The sequence below is a fragment of the Thamnophis sirtalis genome, unplaced genomic scaffold, assembly GCF_051295495.1.
Source record: "Thamnophis sirtalis isolate CommonGarterSnake01/CBP01778 unplaced genomic scaffold, rThaSir2_p1.2 scaffold_8, whole genome shotgun sequence".
In the NCBI taxonomy this organism is placed as follows: Eukaryota; Metazoa; Chordata; class Lepidosauria; order Squamata; family Natricidae; genus Thamnophis; species Thamnophis sirtalis.
The window spans coordinates 53,638,447-53,659,822 of NW_028261388.1; the positions used below are offsets into that span (position 1 = coordinate 53,638,447).

Here is a 21,376-nt window from a genome sequence, read left to right on the forward strand (position 1 = left end):
ACAAAATATTGTATAACAAACATTTCCTCGGGCAAGAGACTGTAGTGGAAAATGTATACAGTACAATGCTATTTGCTAAATGCAATTTGCCACAAAGCATCAAGAAGTGAAAAATAATGAAATACAAGTCCTTAGGAGAGAATGGAAGATTATGTTTTCTGAATGACCTCTAGGAAGAAAATAAATTGGACAATATTGCAGGATTTATTATTGTGAAGGTAATTAGGATTGATTTTAAGATTATTTATTCATTCATTCATTCATTCATTCATTCATTCATTCATTCATTCATTCATTCATTCAATTCCTATAGCTGTCCAACTCAACCAAGCGACTCTGGGCAACTTACAATTATACAAAGGTATGGACATATTAGTCTGGCTTCAGAAACTCATTGTAGAATAGTTTTATCATCATCAATTTAAATTTACCCTGCTTTCCCATATGTAGACCTCCTGGATGGACCATCACTCTAAGTATTGATAACTTACTGACTCTACTCATCAGGAGAACAGATAGGCAGGATGTCAGAGTGACTAAGGTGATGTGTAGTGTCGACTGTTTTAAGATGAAGCTCTATATCTGTGATGGCGAACCTGTCCAGCGGATTTTGGCCTCCTTTTGAGGCCATTTTTCGCCTTCAAGGAAGCCTCCAGAGCCTGAAAAACCAGCCCTATGGGCAAACTGAAAGTTTGGGAACATACTTCCTGTTTGCTAGCAGGGCCGTTTTTAGCCCTCCGGAGCCTTCAGGAGCCTTTAGGCGGCTTCCCTGAAGGCTCCGGAGGACAAAAAATTACCCTACGAGCAAACCAGAAGTCCGGGTTGCTCATAGAGATATTTTTTGCCCTCTGGAGCCTTCAGGGAAGCCTTCTGAAGACCCCTGAATGCTCCAGAGGGCTAAAACCGCCCCTATGAGCAAACCAGAAGTCCATCCCCAAACTTCCGGTTTCCCCGTTGGGGCAGTTTTTCGGGCTCCAGAAGCTTCAGAGAAGCTCCTGAAGCCTTGAGGGTGGGGTGCTGTTTTCACCCTCTCCAGGCTCCTATAAAGCCTCTGGAGCCTGTGGAGGGTGAAAAAAAGCACACCAAAAATGGGGAGGAGTGCTGGTCATGCGTGCATGCCCGATGGGGTCGTGCGCATAGCATTATGGGTGTGACACGCCTGTGCACGACCCCCTGAGCTCCCCCTGCTTTTGGCACACAAGCCACAAAAGGTTTGCCATCACTGCTCTATATCATACCCAAGAGACAAACATAGGAAGCAAGGCCATGAAAAGAATTTGCTATGGCCAGCAAATGAATAATGTTAGTACAATGTCAGCACTGGCTGGAGACTAAGAAACCAAGTTTGCTGATCTACATCTTGCTGACAGTGCTGAGGATAGCTGGGAATCTGCACTGAAGGTGCTACTCACAAGCAGCATGACTGGTTCAGTGAAAATCATGAGGACATGCAGGCTTTACTTATTGAAAAGCATTGCTTTCATTACTTACCAGCTGTCAAGAAAAATGCCTTTATCAATACACATAGGGTATTCCTGAATAAACTGCATGAAATGCAAGATGGCTGATCACCAAGGCAGATGAAATGCAGGAATGATAGAAATGACTTGAAATAGTTCTACGAAGCATAGAATGTTCTATGAATCTGTCACTTGGGAATTCCTCATTCCTGAGTATTGATGGTACAACTCCAATTTCAGAGAAGGCTCAGATCTTGCAGAGATGAACTGTACACTCTGTAGCTGTCTTGCCTGCCATCTATTCACAAGGTGATAGAAAGTATTCCCCAGGTCGACATCAAGAATGCTATGGATAACCCACCAGCAGTAGCTGAAGGCACAGAAGCTGTCAGCTAGCTATCCAATGGCAAAGCCCCAGGGGCAGACATCATATCTACAGAAATATACCAAGTCAATGATCCTGTAAACTCACTGAGTTATTCCAGTCTTTCTGAAAGCAATGATTCATTTTTGGGGAACTTAAAGATGCAACTATCTTATACCTCTACAAGAGGAAAGCAATTCACAAGTATACAACAGCCACTGAAGAATCTTGCTGCTTTCTATCATAAAACCCTTGCAAAAGTTCTGCTAAATTATCTGTCACTCATCTGGAGATGGGCTTTCTGACCGAATTACAATGTGGCTTCCATGGAGATCATGGACTTTTGGCATGATTTTTGCCTTGCACCAGCTTAAGGAGAGGTATCAGGAGCAGAATTGCAATCTCTGTACAACTTTTTTTTTTTGCAATCACAAAAGCCTCCAATACTGTCAGCCTCAATGCCTGTGAAGGATCATATCAAAACTCAATTGCCCTGCCAAATTAATTTAGATGGTACATCACTTCCATGAAAGTACAGTGGCAGAATGCTGGACAGGGGAGAATCCTCTAAGGCATTCCCTTTTTATTTCTGGTAAAGGTGAATCTCTACACCTTTGTGCATATAATAGTCTTACTGCAGTCATATATAAAAACAGTTCCATAATTTTTTTCCAGCTGCTTATTCATCAGTCCCTAAAGAAAAGTCTCTTGTTTCAATTGCATATGTGTCTTTAAAAACTTCTATAATGTATTTACAGTAATTGAGTCCAAAATTTTCTGGCTGTCCCTTCTTGCTGGTTACATTTGCAGCATAAGTTCAAAAGACCTTTGTACATTATAGCCAATTTTTTGGGTATGATGTACCTACATCATGTTATAAAATTTCTCTTTAAGACTATAACCTTTTGTATATTATAACCAAAGACTTTAGTCCATTTTATCATACATTATGTCAGTTCTTCTGTTTCATATTTCAGTAAAAGTTTGAGAAACTAAGGCATTTCCAATAATCAATGGTGTAAAACATGGCTGTGTGTTTGCACCCACATTGTTCAGCACAATGTTTTCTATCAGGCTGAGTGGAATGTGGAATGGGGAATGACTTGCCTTCAGATGTTGTGAGTGCTCCATCAATGGAGGCTTTCAAGAAGAGACTGGAAAGCCATTTGTCTGAAATGATATAGACTTTCCTGCTTGAGGAGAGGGTTGGACTAGATGACCTCCAAGGTCATTTTCAATTCTGTTGTTCACTTCTATATTCTATTCTTATTCTACTTGCTTTATTGATGAGTGAGAAGAAGAATGAAGATTTCACCAGTTCAAATTCAATGCTAAGGCACTACACACACACACACACACAAACACACAAAAACCCTAATGTAATGTTTCTCTTTTCACAGCAATCATGTGACACAGTAATTACACAATACTTTGGATCAATCATTGATGTATGCATAGTTGCTTGTATTTAATGCAGTTATATTAATATATGACAAATATATTTTCCTTTTTGCAAAATGTGCTTAAAATTATCAGAAAAGAAATACTGAACGCAAATCGTAATTCCTCAAATCAAGACACTTACTACAAATTGTAGATCTTTTATTGGCTTTTCCTAATAATTCTAGATATTGGAGATTTCATCAAGAAAACAGACTGAACTTTTATTGCTAGTTTCTTTAGTAGCTAGGTCCTATAAGAATAATTAAAATATAATAGCGAATAGCAAATGCCACACAAATTGAGGCAATATGACTTCCCCCCCCCCCCCATATTTCAGAAAGACTAGGATGCATAGCAGAGACAGTAATGCAACACTTAAAATCTGTAGCACTCCCATGCATACAACTCAAAGTATGGATCTAGCAGGTAGATGACACCCTTGTCATAATAAAAAAGACCAACTAGAGAAAATGCACAGAACTATCAACAGTGAATAATGTTCAAAAGAATAAAATTCGCAAAGGAAGAAGAAAATAAGAACATGCTACGTTTCTTGGTTATCCTCATCAGTAGAGGGAGTGATGGCAAATTAGAAACACAAGTCTATCATAAAATTACCCCCCACCAAGCAAGTCTCAACTACCAAAGTAACAATCTACCCCCCCCAACAAGAGAAATTGTGTAAGAACACTATTTAGAGCACAATCACACTGCAGCAATCATGAACATCAAAAAAAAAAAGGAAACAGATCATCTATGCAATGTCTTCCAACAAACTGAATGCAACTTTTTCAAAAAGTGCCTGAGTGACCACTTAACCCTCTACAGCATAATCAATGCAAGCTGTGAAAAGGGTAACACCGTCATAAATTGAAAACATCTCAGAAACCACCAATAGACTATTACATGCACCTGGCATCACCAAAAGCAACTAAAGCTCTCGAAAGCACCCTAAGTACAGCAAAAGACCCAGCAGGGGGGGGGAAAACCAGGAATCATCTACAACATACAGTATAAGGACTGTAAGAACCACTATGTAGGACAAACATGCATGCAGAAGACGAGTAGAGCACATCCATGAACACCAGTTAGCAGTTAGAAGACATGATGAAAACTTTGTAATGTCACAACACATAGACAGACTTAACCATAGTTTCAATTTGGAAACTGAGCATCCTAGACCAAGCCTAGTCCAAAATGCTAGAGAATTCCTGGAATTCAGATTCAGTTGACCATTAGCAGACACATGGAGATTAAAAACATCTATATACCAATCAAGCAAGACAATCAAAAAACCAAAAAGGAAACAAAAAGACCAAAACACTTCTTCACCAGCAATCAATACCTCGATGAACAGAGATTAATAACAAGATTAACACTTTATCAACAACAAGTAAACAATACCCCAATGAAGAAATTACTAGCACAAACAAAATAACAGTAAACAACATCCTAATCAAGGAACCACCGACCACTTCCAGCAACACTGTCAAAGCTTGTATGTAAGCAGAGAGTGAATCCCACTCCCTTCTAACACTGATATTATTTAATTGGGTAATGAAACATCTGCAAGAAAACAGATAAGCTCAGGGAACACCAAACATTGTTTTATTAATGCAAATTTAAAAAAAATTATGTTAATGTTAATTCTGATTATTATTTAACTTATATAAAGTACTTTCATGAGTATACAGTAAAATCATGAAAATGCTCTATTTCTGAGGAAAACAGTCATTGGCTTTAATTTGCCTTACTTGTTCTAATTTCGAGTGCCTGATTTGTTAGTTCTATTTGAGCTCTATTTTTGTTTGGTGAAGGCATGGCAAGAACTAGAAACAAATGACATTTGTCTTGCTTTAGGAATCTTTGAGCCTAATTAAATTAAACTTAGGTCCACTGATTAGTTTCAGGGGAAAAACTCTTTAAGAATTCACATACTTCACATTTTATTAAGAAGTTCCACTTTACAAGTAAACAGATGACAGACTAAATCTTGAAACCGGCATATTTTCAGTTATGAAGTATCACCACTTCTGTTCAAAGCACAACATTCATATCTGCAGTGGAATATCTGAAATATTTTTCCTGGCCCTAATTTGTTTTAGTTTTCCTGTTATGTTAGAGAAATGTCAAGGCAACAAAATTGCTCAGAGTTCCCAGTCAATAAAGCTCCATAAGCTTCTGAAGTCTTTATCTGCTTTAGTATAATTGTTGAATAGCTGAAGTTTTAGCCAACTTCAGCTATTGTCTACAGTTGGTCACTCTCCAGTTTAATTCTCAGATTCACCTGGATTCATCTGATCTTCACTATTATTTTAAAATCAGTCTCTATTTTCAAGCCTCACATTGTGCCTGGAATTATTCCCAGAGAAAACATTTCAAGCACAGGAATAGAAGCTTCAGGATGAAAAACTTTGAGATTTCCAACAGCCTAAAATAATTTAACCTGGACAGATCCAGACCAGCCTTTTAGAGAAGTCTAGCTGTGGTGGTTCTCTGATAGAATGGACTTCATTACATCTCAATACTTATTTGAAACCATTAATCATGGAGTCACCAAATAAGTTTTGTACAGCCATCCTTAATTTGCAGGAGCCATTTTTAATTGTTTTATGTCTGTCTCCATTAGGCAGAATGCAGATCTTAACTGTTATTGCTTTTCTTATAATATAGTCTAATATTGGTTTCAAAAAATGCTATCAAATGTTATGCCCATTCCACCCAGAATGCTTTTAAAGAACCAAGATTCAACATCAATTCAGAAGATCAGAACAGTTATTACTGAACTAAAAATCCCAACACTATCAGCCACATGACCAATAATGAAGTATTATAGAGAATTCATTTGATTCTGGCTGTATGTGTATTAAACTAACCTTTGAAAGAAAATTGTATGTGTTCTAAATAAATTTTTCAAGATATATTACCTTCAGTACTGAAAGATTAACTTAATCGCTTTGTCAGAAACTGTGTTCTATTTGTTCAGAAAGCAGACATTGTACTACCACACATAGTGGTAGCACAAAACTGTTTTTTACTTTTATGAATTTCCTTAGAAAGGGTATAATGGTATAATATTAATACACACAGAGTGTGGTGGTTTGGCTTGTCTGGTTCCTTCAGATGGGGTTTATAAGCCCTTCCCTCACAATACCCTTGGTGCAACTTCTCAAAACCTTTGAAGGAGCTCTTTCTAGTTGCTAATTTTGCTTTTACTCAGGGACCATTTTTCCCATGTATTCTATTCTGGAAGAAGAAAATGGAAACTTCTCCCCCCCCCCACTATAATGCTTGATAAGGTAAATTCCTTATTACAATGAGATCAGGGATTTCAAAGAACATACAAGATGTTTATTATGTAGTTTAAGATTAAGGAGATAACAGATAAGACAGTGGGAAAAAGAAAAAAGGAAAAGAGTTCTATTGACTTTAACTCACAGTTATCTTCCAGGCACACATAGAACAGATAGAGCAAAACACAACTAAATATTCAAAGAAGTAAACACTTCAGATCAATATCAATTCATTTCATCTATATAAATTAACCAAATATATATGTGTTGAAGCCAGCAGAACAGTTCTCCTGTAATGTTTCCAATGAGTGCTCTTATGTGGGAAGCTAATGAGATTTTGCAGGAGGAAATCTGGGGTGAGAATGAGCAGAGGAGCTGTGGATAGGCTCTGCCACAGCTGGGCTTGATTGCACCACTCAAGGAAGCCCCATAGGGCAGTTCTCCAGATAATTGTGTGTGCTCTGCATGTTGGAAGAGAATTGGCAGAGGGATGTCGCAAGGATATATGGTGGCATACAGGACACCCCAAAAGGCAGAGATGGGGGAAATTATGGGGTTGGGAGAGTTGAAGTGCCTTTCAATTGTAAGTGCAGGCAGGCTGCCAATCACCCAGATTTTGATAACATGACCAAGGGGCACTGGAACACCTATAACTTCAAGGACCAGTTCTAAATCCCTTAATTCAGTGCTCCTAGCTTTGAATGGTCATTGAAAGAATGGTCATAAATCAAGGATTATCTGTACATCAATTCTAGATTTTTAAATTGACCAGGTGTGTCATAGTGCTCCCTTGAATGGAGTTTAGTTCATGTGGATGGATGAGAGAATCACTGAATTTAACAATCATTTGCAGGCAATATTTCCCAGTTGCAAAAACATTATGAGATGATGAAAAATGTTTCCTGCATTTCCAGGTTAGTTAGATTATTTGACAACTTTGCCTCTCTCTATCTGTTATGGGAAAGGACAATGCAGGAATTCCAAGATAGAAAACAAAACTTCTGAGTTGTGGAAATGTTTTGCTATTAATGTTGTCACAATAGTATAGTCTCACAGAGAACATGACAGAAGTAATAGTTCATAAAAAATGCACATAATAGAAATAATCAATTTAGTTTTAGATAATTTAATAAAACCATTAAAGTCTAGTTTTTTAAAATAAAATTTTTATGACTGGGAAGCAGAAACCCATCAACCATCAATAATTTACAGGTTGACAACAGCTTAACAGCAGGCAGTTGCATGGTTTAGGTGGTTAGTCTTAGTGAAGTATATGTTATTTCCAGCATTATCCTCATTATTTTGAATGTTGCATATATACATGAACATATGCAAGTTTTATATACATTTGTACAATATCCTGTCCTCTTTTTGAGATAATGCATTTCTGGCCGGCCTTAAATGAATTGGTTGGATTTAAAATTTGAATTATTAATCCAAACTAATAAAAATGATGGGTTTGTTTGCTTTTTGTGTATAAAATATGTTTAGAAAATATTTCCAATTTTCTTCAATTTCTTTCTTTAAAATAATCAATTAGTGTGATTAATACCAAATACTTATATCCATAAAAAAAGTATTTTGGAAGGTGGTCTCTTTGTCCAGTGTTATCAAATATAAAAAAGGGAAGCAAATCTCACAAAAATATGAGCTTCCTGGTGAAAATTATGATCCTATCTTCTTTGATTCTCCTGCATGTGTAGAAATGAAAATGTGGCATGATATATTTTTAATCCCACAGGATAGTTAGCATTATGGATTTGGGGAATAAGGGAATTGTGTAGTAACATATGTTTTCTTATTTTGGAGAAACATACTGCACAGCTTTATGATTTATTATTTAAAGCATTTTACATACATTATGCAATTCTACAAAGATTCAGTGTGAGTTACTAAAAGTATAGAACAAAGTAATTTCAATGCTGTAGGAACCTTTTTTGAATGAGTTTTTTTCTCATAGTGGCATTACCACATTTTATCCATTCAGTACCATTACAGGTTTTGGTTTGTCTAAATAGCATATTTTATAAATACTGTACCCATATAATGATAGGTACAATGTGATATAGTGGTTATATTATTAGAGTAGCAGAGAAGATACCCAAATTCTAGTCCACCCTTAGGCGTGGTAACTGACTACATGGTTTTGGGCAAATCATCCCAGACTGGGAAGTTGAAAAATAGCAAGCTAATAACAGTGGACCAACGTAGTGAATTTCAATCTATAATCATCAAGTAGGAGATCTCCAACCTGCAGTGGATTGATTGGGGCTGATAATAAGAATAATGATAATAACTGGGGGGGGGGGGAACAATCTTGCTGTATTAGGAAATAAATCACAACATGCAGAAAAAATAATTCTGCCAACTAGAACTTATGCTAGAAATAAGTTATACCTCCAATAATTCAGACTTGTTGGCTACAGACTAGCAATAGTGATTAAAAATGCATTACATCTATTTAAATCAACACCAGTGAATCTTTGCAATATCCTCCTGTGGCCAGTTAAAAAAGAATTGCCTCCTTACTGAGGCAGGGGGAATGCTTTAAAATAATGTAACAATGAAATCCAGAACCAAGAGGAAATATTTTCCTCCAAAATCCTGAATATAAGAGCCCCCTTGAAATACCCTTGACAATCATGAGGAGTTCTCTTCTGAGGACCAAACAAAGCCTTGAAAAGTATTCTTACCAATAAGGTGTGTGTGTGTGTGTGTTTGTGCGCGTGTGTGTGTTTGAAACAAAATTTCAGAGCTCAGATCACATGAAAGGGCTGGCACGCATAAGATTACTCAGTTGTGGAAAAATATTATTGGGTTTAGTTATGAATAAATTCTTATTCTCACATAGACTTTTTTACCAGTTAGATTTTTAGGATTAGCTGCTCAGCATGGGCATGGTTCCGAAGGCAGGGCCTAAAAACCTTCAGTATTCAGCAGACTGAAAAGTAGAACATTATGCTTTGCTCTGCCATCCAACTCACTAAGAAGGAGTTGTTGTTACTGACAGTCATAAAAATCAGCACTGAATTATTGCTGCCAGATTTTTTTTACCTTTTTGCCAATGCTTTTGTTTGCCCCAACCCATTCAGCGGGACACATGCTTGACCTCGTATTTCTCTCGGAGCAGTGGATGTGTGATCTTGGTCTGAGGGGGAGTGACATCATACCCCTGTCGTGGTCAGACCATTGCCTACTGAGGCTCGACTTCCGGAGACCAAACCCCCACTGTAGGGAGGAGGAACCGACCAGGTGGTTCCGCCCCAGGCGTCTTATGGAGCCAGTAAGGTTCCAGACAGAGCTTGGGGTTATTCCTGATACTTTCGCCCACAGTCCGGTAGAGACTCTGGCTGCTGCGTGGCACTCGGCAGCGTCAGAGGCCCTCGACCGGATTGCGCCACTGCGGCCCCTCCGAGGCGGCGGATCCCGGAGACCCCCTTGGTTCACCGAGGAGCTCCGGGAGATGAAGCGCCGGAGGAGATGCCTAGAGCACCGTTGGAGGTCCGATAAGTCCGCATCGAACCGAGCAATGGCAACCACCTGCACCAGGGAATATACTAGGGCACTTAGGGCAGCTAAAAGATCACACATAGCCTCCCTGGTCGCATCCGCTGAGTCCCGCCCAGCCGCCCTGTTTAGGATAACCCGCTCCCTATTGAACAAAAGGGAGGCGGGGGAACCCTTGCAGGGCAGAGCTGAAGAATATGCCCAATTCTTAGCGGACAAAATTGCTCGGTTTCGGACGGACTTGGACTCCACACCCGCAGTTCCAGCCGAGACTCAGGGGGACCAAGTACAACAGCTCTGGGTTGAGTTTCAGGAGGTTACCCCCGGGGATGTGGACAAGGCCATGAGAGCTGTGAGTTCCTCCACCTGTGCTCTGGATCCGTGTCCCTCATGGCTGGTTTCTAACTGCAGTGAGGTGACACGAGGCTGGATCCAGGCGGTTGTAACCGCCTCTCTTCGGGAGGGGAACTTCCCCGCCGCACTGAAAGCGGCGGTGGTGAGACCCCTCCTGAAGAAGCCATCCCTAGATCCAGCTGTCCTTAACAACTATCGCCCGGTCTCCAACCTCCCCTTTTTGGGGAAGGTTGTTGAGAAGGTGGTGGCCTTCCAGCTCCAACGGTCCTTGGAGGAAGCAGACTACCTAGACCCCTTCCAGTCAGGCTTCAGACCCGGTTACAGCACTGAAACCGCCTTGGTCGCATTGATGGATGATCTTTGGAGAGCCAGAGATGAAGGACATCCCTCCATCCTGGTCCTCCTTGACCTCTCAGCGGCTTTCGATACCATCGACCATGGTATCCTTCTGCGAAGACTGCGGGAGGTGGGAGTGGGAGGCACCGTGTTACGGTGGTTCTCCTCCTACCTCTCGGACAGGTCGCAGTCGGTGTTAGTGGGAGGGCAGAGATCGTCCCCAAGGCCCCTGAAATATGGGGTGCCGCAGGGTTCGGTCTTATCCCCCCTACTATTTAACATTTACATGAAACCGCTGGGAGAGATCATCCGTAGGCACGGGATTAGATACCATCAATACGCGGACGATACTCAATTGTATCTGTCCGCCCCGTGCCAAATCAATGAAGCGGTTGACGTAATGGACCGGGGGCTTGAAGCCGTCATGGACTGGATGAGGATTAACAAGCTTGTGCTCAACCCAGAAAAGACCGAGTGGCTGTTGTGTTTTCCTCCCAAAAATTTGGCCACTAATCCAACACTCAGGCTGGGGGGTCAAATTTTACACCCCTCAGAGAGGGTTCGCAACTTGGGAGTCCTCCTGGATCCACAGCTGTCATTCGACCATCATATAGCGGCTGTGACCAGGGGGGCATTCGCCCAGGTACGCCTGGTGCGCCAGTTGCGACCCTACCTGAACCAGGAGGCCCTCACAACAGTCACTCGGGCCCTCGTGATTTCTAGGCTGGAATACTGCAACGTGCTCTACATGGGGCTGCCCTTGAGGAGCATCCGGCGACTTCAGCTAGTGCAGAACGCAGCCGCGCGAGTGATCGCGGGTGCACCCCGATTCACCCGCATTACACCTATCCTCCGCGAGCTGCGCTGGCTACCTGTCGATCTCCGGATGCGCTTCAAGGTGCTACTGATCACCCATAAAGCCCTACATGGCAGTGGATCTGGATACTTGAGAGACCGCCTTCTGCCAATTACCTCCCTACGACCTATAAGATCCCATAGGTTAGGCCTCCTCCGCATTCCATCGGCCAGCCAGTGTCGGCTGGCAACCACAAGGAGGAGGGCCTTCTCAGCAGCGGCCCCGACCCTTGGAACGAGCTCCCCATAGAGATTCGCACCCTCTCCACCGTCCAGGCCTTCCGCACAGCCTTGAAGAACTGGCTCGCCCGTCAGGCCTGGGGATAAGGACCATTACCCCGCCCGAATGTTGTATGCATGTTGCTTATTATTTTATTATGTGTTGTCGTCTTAGTGTTGTATTCCCCCCTCCCTGGTTTTCTGTGAGCCGCCCTGAGTCCCCTTAGGGAAAAGGGCGGCCTACAAATAAAATCAAATGAAATGAAATGAAAATGAATGCCTCATTCCTAGAATTAAAATAGATGGAATTAAAATAGATACCTACCTGGCCGATGTGCCTTTGGAACAGCCATGTTTGTCACGCGTCCTCCGTCCTGAGGTTTGGGAGGAGATGCAGTGAATCTGCAAATCCCTGATTCGGATGGGGTGCTTGAGGTTAGGCTGTCTGTGTATTCATTAGTCCCTGCTGTAAGCTGCTCTGATGAGGTGTCTGATATAAAGCATTCTGTGATGGTAAACTTTGCATGTCGCAGCTGCTCTTCCATCTTGGCATGTTCATATGCTCTGGCTAGCTCTTCATATGTGGAGGAGGCACTTTCTGTGGAGACCATGCTGCTTCTTGCTCGATCTAAACAATAAAGAAAAGGCAATCACTTCAGAAGGGAACAATCAGCAAAAACATGGCTTTCTACTGTCTATTCTCATGAGAATTTGCACATCCTTTATAGCATGCCCATACAATACGGCATTCTGTACTATCAGGTTTTGCCGATAGTTTCTTTATTTATATCATGCAAAATTAGTATTACAGAATGGGAAGAAAAAGGTTTAGTTTGGGATGAAATTATTGCTATTAATTCCATTTTTTCCTTTTTTTTGAATGATTTATCTTTTAAGTCAAATTAGTATCTTCAAATGTATTGGATAGAAGGGATAAATGTTAACTCTAAAAAAAACATTGAAAATAATATTTGTCTATATCTATTCCTGATTGTCTCTACATAATTTCATTTAAGTAATATTTTTAAGGAATTGATATTTAACATTGAGGAACTAAAATGACATGGAAGTTTACACCCTCATTTTATTTCAGAACTTCTTTATTATTTTTTGAAAGCTTGTTAATTCATTTCACACATTCATTTTTAATTGGTATTTTGGTCAATTCAAATAGTTTTCTACCAGCTGTGCATCTGAACTTTGGATTCAGCCAAGTTCCAAACAAAATAAGATTGATTTGAACTGATTAGGTAGATGACGAAATGTGCAATGAATTAAATCTGTTCTATTTCAGGGCTTTGATCCAGCAAAAAGGTAAAAATTGAAACTAGATCAAAACCAAGTAGTAAAAGTTATCAGCAGTTCTGAAAGAATCTCTAAATCAAGCAAGCAAGCAAGCAAGCAAAATGTAGTAATCTCTTTTGTCTATATCTGGCTTTATGCCTTTGTAAGATAGGAGCTACAAAATATTCTGAAAAAATTATCTTTAAGTTTGTCTAATTAGGTTAATAATTAAAGAAATGCATTTTAATTTTATTTGTTTGATTTAATCATTTATTTTTCCATGTCAATGAAGTGGTCAGTAGACATGATCTATTTGAGACATGTCCTAAAGCAGTTTGGGGAGGGGGGGCTATAAATAAGTCAGACAAAGAGTTTTCAGGAATGGGCAACATACAAATAACATCAGTATGCAAACACTCTTCAGTTTAGTGAATCAGCTCCCAAACTGAATTTTATACAGTAGATAAGAGCATATTCTTAGGATAAAGTACACCAATGAGTGGCTATGGAGATTCTCAGTCATCCAATGAGCCACATCTATTTCAGCAAAGCCTCTAGAGTAGTGCCTCCCTTTTGGGCACCAGGGGCCAATTTGACGGAGGGCGGTTTCCCCTTGGATCTGTGTGTGTGTGGTTTCGGGTGCTGTCTGGATCTCATGTATGCACAGATGGGGCTTAGCTTGCTTGCACAGCAGTTCCTGGCAAGCCATGGACTGGTGCCAGTCCACGGCCGGGGTTGGGAACCCTTACTCTAGAGAACTAGTAGATTCTCTTTATAGACTAGCTGCCAAGTCAAGTCACCAAATACAGTGTTGGCATATAATCGGCTATATCTATACTAATGCTTTCTTGACCTGAAAATGAAATCTAACCTAAAGATGATACCTGTATCTTGCGATGGACTAACACTGTAGCTGTCGCTTTCTTTATCAACAGACCCTGTGGCCCTGGGAGTTGGCAGCCTCCAGTCTGTTGTTAAAGTGTGGGCTGATATTGTAGGATGGGGTCTATTGAGAGTCCATTGGCTAGCATATCTGTTCCGGGCTGTAGGCCCAGCTTTTGCATTCCTTCTTGTTGTAGGATCTGCAATTAAAACCAAGATAATTGCATATTTGATTAATTAATTTATTCAAGGAGCAGAAGAGGAAAAGAAAAAAAATCATTAATCATAATTATCAGAAATCATATTTTAAGACTAAGTCTTAAAATAAAACTTATAGAGAAACTGATCTATCACTGAATCAGCTAATGTCAACTACTGGCAACAATATATGTAAGTTCAACCAATGTGTGCATCTTTATTCAGTTTCTTTTTAAATATCTCAGCTACAAAGCTAGTAATGACAGTCAAATAAATAAAGTAATAGTTGGACATTTTTTTAAAAAAAACAAATTAGAAACAAATAGATCTTGCTGTTTGTTAAATCAATGAATGCTTTATGGAGACCAAGCTATAGAAGCCCTACCCCTCTTCCACAATAAATAATCTAGAATCAATCCTACTGTGTATTTCCCATTTACACACTGAAAAAAATAATATAAAGGTATAGATTTCATGAAAATGGAACATTAAAGAAGCAAATAAATATTTTATTCTTGAATATCTAAGAAGTTGCTGATACCTATAGGCTATAAGAATTGTTCATGATTCATCTCTTCATATCAAAGATTGACAGCTTTTTATTTAAAAGCAATTTTTAACAAAAGTAAACTGTCCATATGTTGCTTAGGTTTTGAAACTACAATAACAGCATAAAAATAAAGATATTCAGCAATAAATGCAGTGTCCCTTTTTTGAGTGAATACAATATGTAGATGAATAGCTGAGCAAAACAAAATAGTATCCTATTTTGTGATATGCTGCACATTTTCCATACTGAAAGTGCAGTGTTTTGTAAACCTCACAGAATCATTGCCAGAATGTGAGGAAATGCTCCAATGATTAATAACTGTATTAAATTTTTATCAAATTGAAAACCTTAGAAGGATAAATCTGCTTACTGAATGAATTACACTTCTATAAAGAGTTTTATAGTTGGAAAACATCCCAACCTTTATAAAATGTATTTGATGTGGTCAAAATTTAACACCTTTTTCTCCAGAACAATATTAAAAATGGTATAAGAGTTGGCACATCAATTTGTATTGGTAGAAAAAGAAATAAAGAACACAAATTCCAGCTATTAGAAAGGTTTGGCTTTCCTAGAACAATAATGACAACTCAGACAACTAGTTCATAAAGTTCATTAATAAAAAAGACACTGAAGTGTTTGCATAGTTATGGGAAGAGGTAAGGGGTATTTCTCAAAACTACAAGAGACCAACATTGAATATGAATAATGAATAGTTAAAAATAAAGAGAAGCTTGGAGAGGCAGAAAATCTCTTAGCCCTTAGGACTTCTGCATGACTGAGGGCAACATATGCCTCTTTCTCTGTTACTATTAGTATTTTAGTAGTAAGGTTGGCTGCATAGTCAACTAAATATTTAAACTGGATTTGGTATTTTTATCAACCTATTGAATTCTTCCCAAGGACCTAGAATAGGCAGATGTTGATGATTCATGGTGTTAAAGCTTTTGTCGCAGGATTTAAACTGTTCCAAGTAAAACTTTCACAATTGACCGATGATTTATTTGTCAGTGCCAATGGTGTTCAAGTGGTGATCCAGTTGTTTGGGAATTCAACCCAAGGCACCTACAATTACTGGTACTGACTTTGCTTTCTTTTGCCATCTTTGTTCTATTTCTATTTGTAGGTCTTTCTATTTTGTTATTCTCTCCAGTTCTTTCTCTTCTTTTCTGCTCTCTTCATATACTACCATGTTCACTATCTATACTTTTTTTGTCTTTCTTATCTACAATTGTTAAATCTGGGGTCTCTTTGAATTCTAAATTCCCATAGCATTTTAGCTTCTTCATTTTCTGTGACTTTATTTTATGGTCCTACTAGTTCTTGTTTGCAGGCAAATGTTACTTTTTGCAGATCCTCCAATGCACCATTGTTGCTACCTTATCATGCTATTATTTGTAGTCAGTCTGTGTGATCTTCTAACCAGGTGGTCCCCTGTTTCTTCAGCTTCTTAGGGAGATAGCATTTGGCATTTGCTGTCTGTTGCTGTCTTCTCAATTCAGGGTTTAGTTGGATCTGTTCTTAAGGTTTGGTCTTGCACAACCAGAATTAGCCCCTCTGTTTTTTCTTCAAATTTCCTGCTCTTTGCCACTGTCAGGTCTGTTTTTTAACCCTAACTCTAACCCTGTTTTCTTCTTTAGCCATTTGATGTACCATGCTCATCTATGTTCCTTGCTAAGTAGACTCTGTCAATATCACTATGTGGATGAAGGGCATGCTTTATCATCATTTAACATTTTTACTCTCTTGATGTATTTACTAATCTTTTTATTTCAGTGTGCTCATTGTTGTCACTTTGAATGATACTCAGATATTTTTAGTGATTGTCTTCATGCAGACTTATGTCATTTTAATATGGATCGTGATTCTTCCAGTTTTCAATATTTTTTCTGATTTGATTTTGAGGATGGCACAACTGTCCAGTCCAAACTCCACAGCAGTATCTTGGCTGTATATATGGACAGGTGAGCAGCGATTCTACTTCAGTTGGTGTTTTTCATACAGCTTCATATTATTCAGGAGGTAGGATAACCTGACAAATATTTTGATGTTTAATAGACATGGCCTGATTTATTCAGAATTGTTGACAGAGGAATCAGTGCAATGACAAACAGTCTCATTGAAAGTCTCCTTGAAGGAATCTTTTCTTGATATTAACCTCCCCGCAATTATCACCATTGACTAGCAACCATGTCTTCCATTTTGCCTTTGATTTTTGCACAAAGCTTCAGAGTTTTCTATTGACTTTTGTTATTTCTAGGCACTTGATTATCCAGTCACGTGGCAGGAAGTTGAACAACTTCTTGTAATCAATCCATGCTACATTCAAGTTAGTCTTCCTTCTCTTGCAGTTGTCTAGAATAATCTGATCAATTAAGAGTTGATCTTTTATTCCTCTGCTACTTGAGCCGTTTTCTTTCTGCTCAGATCAAAATAACTTGTTTTCACTTAGATGCTGTTGGACTGCATCAGCTACTAATTTGAAAGTAGTTAATAAGCAGGTAATTGATTTTTAGTTTTCAGGTGCTGTCCCTTTTCTTGGATTTTTAATTATCAGGCAGCTTTTGCCAGATGTTAGCCATTGTTCAATTTCTCTCTTGCAGTAGATATTGTTAAACTGCTTGGCAGCAAGTGAGTGCAAATCAATCAGATGGTTTAACCAAAACCCATGCAGTTCATCTTTACCTTGTGCTGACCAATTCCTGATCTTCCTTGCTCTTTTCTCCATCATTTCAGCTGTTATTACAAGTTCTTTTTATTTCATCTTTTTTATTCTTATCACCTCCTTTAATCAGACTGTGTTCCTATTATATACTGGGTGGTTATCCCACATCTGTGCCCAGAACTGCAGTTTCTTCCTTGTCAGGTGTTGACTGATTCACTGCAGTCTCTCGAATGATGGATTGGTAGAAACATTCCTGATTGGATTGAAATTGGAGATTCTACCTATAATTTGCAATTCAACCTATAGATCTGCAGATATTCTTGTTTATAATTATTATTTACTGCTTTATTATTTCCACTGCTTCCTTGATCTTCCTTGTTTCTAGGTGATATTTCCTGATTAGGTATTCTTTGGTCTTTTTCTTCAGCTTCTTTTCTTTCATTATTTTTTGTTTGCTTACATCTGAGGTTAGCTTGCTGGTCTTATTTTCCAACATGATCTTCCATTCTGGTGATACACTGTTTGGCTTTTTTTCTTCTTTGTTGATTTTGCAGCCTGGGTATTCAGTTATAACTGCAGCTATGCTGTACATTAGTTGGTTTGTTTCTTGCGGCGAGCTGCCGCTTATACTTGATATTGCAGTATTGCCATATTTTAATGCTTGTGCTAGCTATTTCTTTGGAACAACCTTCAGTGCAGGCTGCCTTATCCTATTATTTTATGCTATTCTAGAGGTTCAGTTATTCTTTCTTAAAGTTCTTCTATTTATTTAGTTAGAGTGCTTTGTTCTTTTTGGGACAGAGGAGAGGGTGCCTAGTTTTGGAATGAGAACAATTTAATGGCTGTGCTGGTTCCTCTACTGCCAACTCTCCCTGATTTGCCTCTACAGCCTGAGTTATTTCTGGCAAGGTTTTGATTTCTTTGCTCTGGATATGCCTTTGCAATTCTTCTGTTCCTGCTTCTGCTTCTGCATATCATATTATAAATCAACATCCATTCTGTTATTTCTGATTATGGATGTTGTTCTTTCCAAAACTGTACATTCATTTAAACATCCTCTTCTTGTTGAACTTGATCTGTAATAGCAGATAATTATTTCTTTGTTTTCAATCTCTGTATATTAGCTAAGAGTAAACACCTTGTCTTTCAGTAGTTCTGCAGCTGCTGGTCTGGTTGCTCAGCCAACAGTTCTGAGTCCTTTTGCCCATTTTTCTTCAGATTCCAGAAACTCCAGCATCTCCAGCAGTATATGCTGCTGTAATGTATGTCTCATTGGTTTTTTTTATGGGAGAGACACTCTTTGTCTGACTCGTCTGGTGAGACCTGTCCATTATATTTGACTCTCTAGCATATCTCTCAGAGCACATAAAGCCTAGAATCATATGAAGGTAGTGCCTCACTGGGGGATCAAGGTAGTGCCTTTCTAGTATTAATATTGGTATTATTTTATCTCCAAATATGGCAGTGATTATTACTTGGTGGGTATATCCCGTGCTTATTTTATTTTTTAATATTTTAAGAAGCTTCAAAATGTTTTAATTAATATTGGAAACTGATTATACCAAATTTTATTTAAAAAATAATGTCAATCTAGCAATAGGCTGCTGATTTTCAGCAAGATGCTCTTAGAGGGCTCTGGTGCTCCACACAACCCAAAAGTTGGCTATACTAGCACTAGAGTAATAATTGTCTTTGCATAACTTTTAAGAAAAATAATTAACACATAAAGAATGCAAAAGAAAAAGGAAACAATTTATCTCAAACTAAGTAAACATATATCCAGTCTTCCTCTGAACTATAGTATATCCCAAAATACTTTGTCTGTAAATTCTAGACAAATTTTGAAGTTTTGTACAATACACAATCACTTTTCTCCCTCCTGCCACAGAGATGTTATTCAAATGACTTGGTTTCCTTCTAGACATCTGTACATTTTGCTCTGGAATTTTACCATAGTGCAAAGACTACAACATGATTTTTTTCATTTTTTAAATATTCCACTGAAAAAGTTTTTCATACTTGTTCCTGGTCTGGCATCAGAAACATCCACCAGTGGCCCAGTGGCTTGTGAGACTGACTGATAATGTACTGTATGAGTAACTGTCAATGATTTCTGTTTTGATGTCTCTCCAAAATCAGCATCAGTTAGCAAGACTGTAGATCTGTCATCTGTGGGAAAGAAAATACATGTTTTGATGTGTTATTTTGACTAAAAGAATTAAGAATGTATTTATTTTTCATTATCTTACTGTATAAAATAACCTATGGACACTTTCAACAATCTAATTAATGTTGTCTGACTTTTCTAAAATCTGGAACTAGTTGAAAAACACAACAAATTTTTGATTAAATTTTTATTTAGTTCCCAGTAAGTTTAAAATCAAATATCGATTCCTTTTTTATATCTGAATTAACCCATATATACTGTATATTTGTGTTATCTAATACTTAGGGTAACCACAAGAAAATATAATTACATTATCCATTATGTCATGAGTTTAATTAATGCTGTGTAATCTAAGTAAGTTACAAAAAAGAAAACACAAAGTTGTACATGTTGTGCCTTCTTATTCAAAGAAGAAACTAAATATGAACTTGATTCCCTCTTTTTTATGGACTCCCTGAGATATTGGAATACTGCTATCATGTCACCCCTACTCCTTCTTTTGATTAAACTAGACATACCCAATTATAGCAATCATTCTTTATATGTTTTAGCCTCCAGTCCCCTAATCATCTTTGTTGCTCTTCTCTGCACTCTTTTTAGAGTCTCCACATCTTTTTTACATCGTGGCAACCAAAACTGGATGCAGTATTCCAAGTGTGGCCTTACCAAGGCATTATAAAGTGGTATTAACACTTCACGTGATCTTGATTCTATCCCTCTGTTTATGCAGCCTAGAATTGTGTTGGCTTTTTTGGCAGCTGCAGCACACTGCTGGCTCATATTTAAATAATTGTCCACTAGGACTCCAAGAGCCCTCTCACAGTTACTACTATTGAGCAAGGTACCACATATACTGTACCTGTGCATTTTGTTTTTCTTGCTTAAATGAAGAACCTTACTTTTTTCACTGTTGAATTTCATTTTAGATAGTGTCCAATGTTCAAGTCTGTCAACATTGTGGCAAACTTCATTTCTTCCCCAGATTGTGTATAGACACAATCCTAATAAGTTTTTTTGGGGGGAGGGCTGTTATTTTAATTAACATGCATATTAGTAACATATCCTGAAAAATAATGGGAACTAAGGATTACTGAGACCCAATCTGGCATAGTGGTTAAGACCAGAAATGGGGAAACTATGAGTTCTAATCAGACACAAAGCCAGCTAGATAATCTTGGGCCAGTCTCTCCTCAGCCCTAGGGTGATGAAGGCAATGGCAAAGTATTGCTGAAAAATCTGACCAAGATAATTTCAGGGCCTAGACCAGTCAGTCACCAAGACTCAAAAACTAGACTCAAGGACACACTCACACAAAAGATAACTGAAGTAATTCCAAATTAATTTGAGAAAAGTTCAAACTTAATTGGATGTGACTCAGAACTGAAAACAGCAGGAGTTGTCTGGCCCACCCTAATCATTTATTTAATTAATTATTACACCTATTTAGCTTTGGAACTCTTGGTCTGCTACTACCATTTCCATACTAAGAAGTAAGATTAAAACCATCCTATATATCTCCTGCATTCCTGAAATAAATATAATACCAACAAGGATACAAGAGCATTATAAAAAAAGATAAAGGGCTGTTCAAACACAATGCAGGTATATAGAAATAGATGCAGTATATTACAGAATCACAAGGTTGAAAAAAAAAGTACTGCTATGATTGGAGTCAGCTTTTCTACTTCAAAAGGCACTTTAGCAATACTTGGACTTGAGCAGAGCAACTACCTGCGCTCTGTCACTGTTACTGCTTTTACTAAGAAACAGGCGATAGAGAAAATGATGGATCAAATATC

At 38.5% G+C, this 21,376-nt stretch overlaps 1 protein-coding gene across 1 annotated transcript in view; it reads right to left on the bottom strand.

Annotated features, from left to right (window-relative positions):
* The window catches only part of DSCAM (DS cell adhesion molecule), a 370,319-nt gene that overhangs the window by 17,347 nt on the left and 331,596 nt on the right, over nt 1-21,376 (bottom strand). Inside the window, exons 30-32 of the mRNA XM_087721673.1 lie at nt 19,430-19,579; nt 14,000-14,197; nt 12,157-12,459 (exon numbers count right to left, since the gene is read on the bottom strand). Coding sequence (XP_087577799.1) covers nt 12,157-12,459; nt 14,000-14,197; nt 19,430-19,579 — 651 coding nt within the window. The remainder of the gene's footprint in view (nt 1-12,156; nt 12,460-13,999; nt 14,198-19,429; nt 19,580-21,376) is intronic.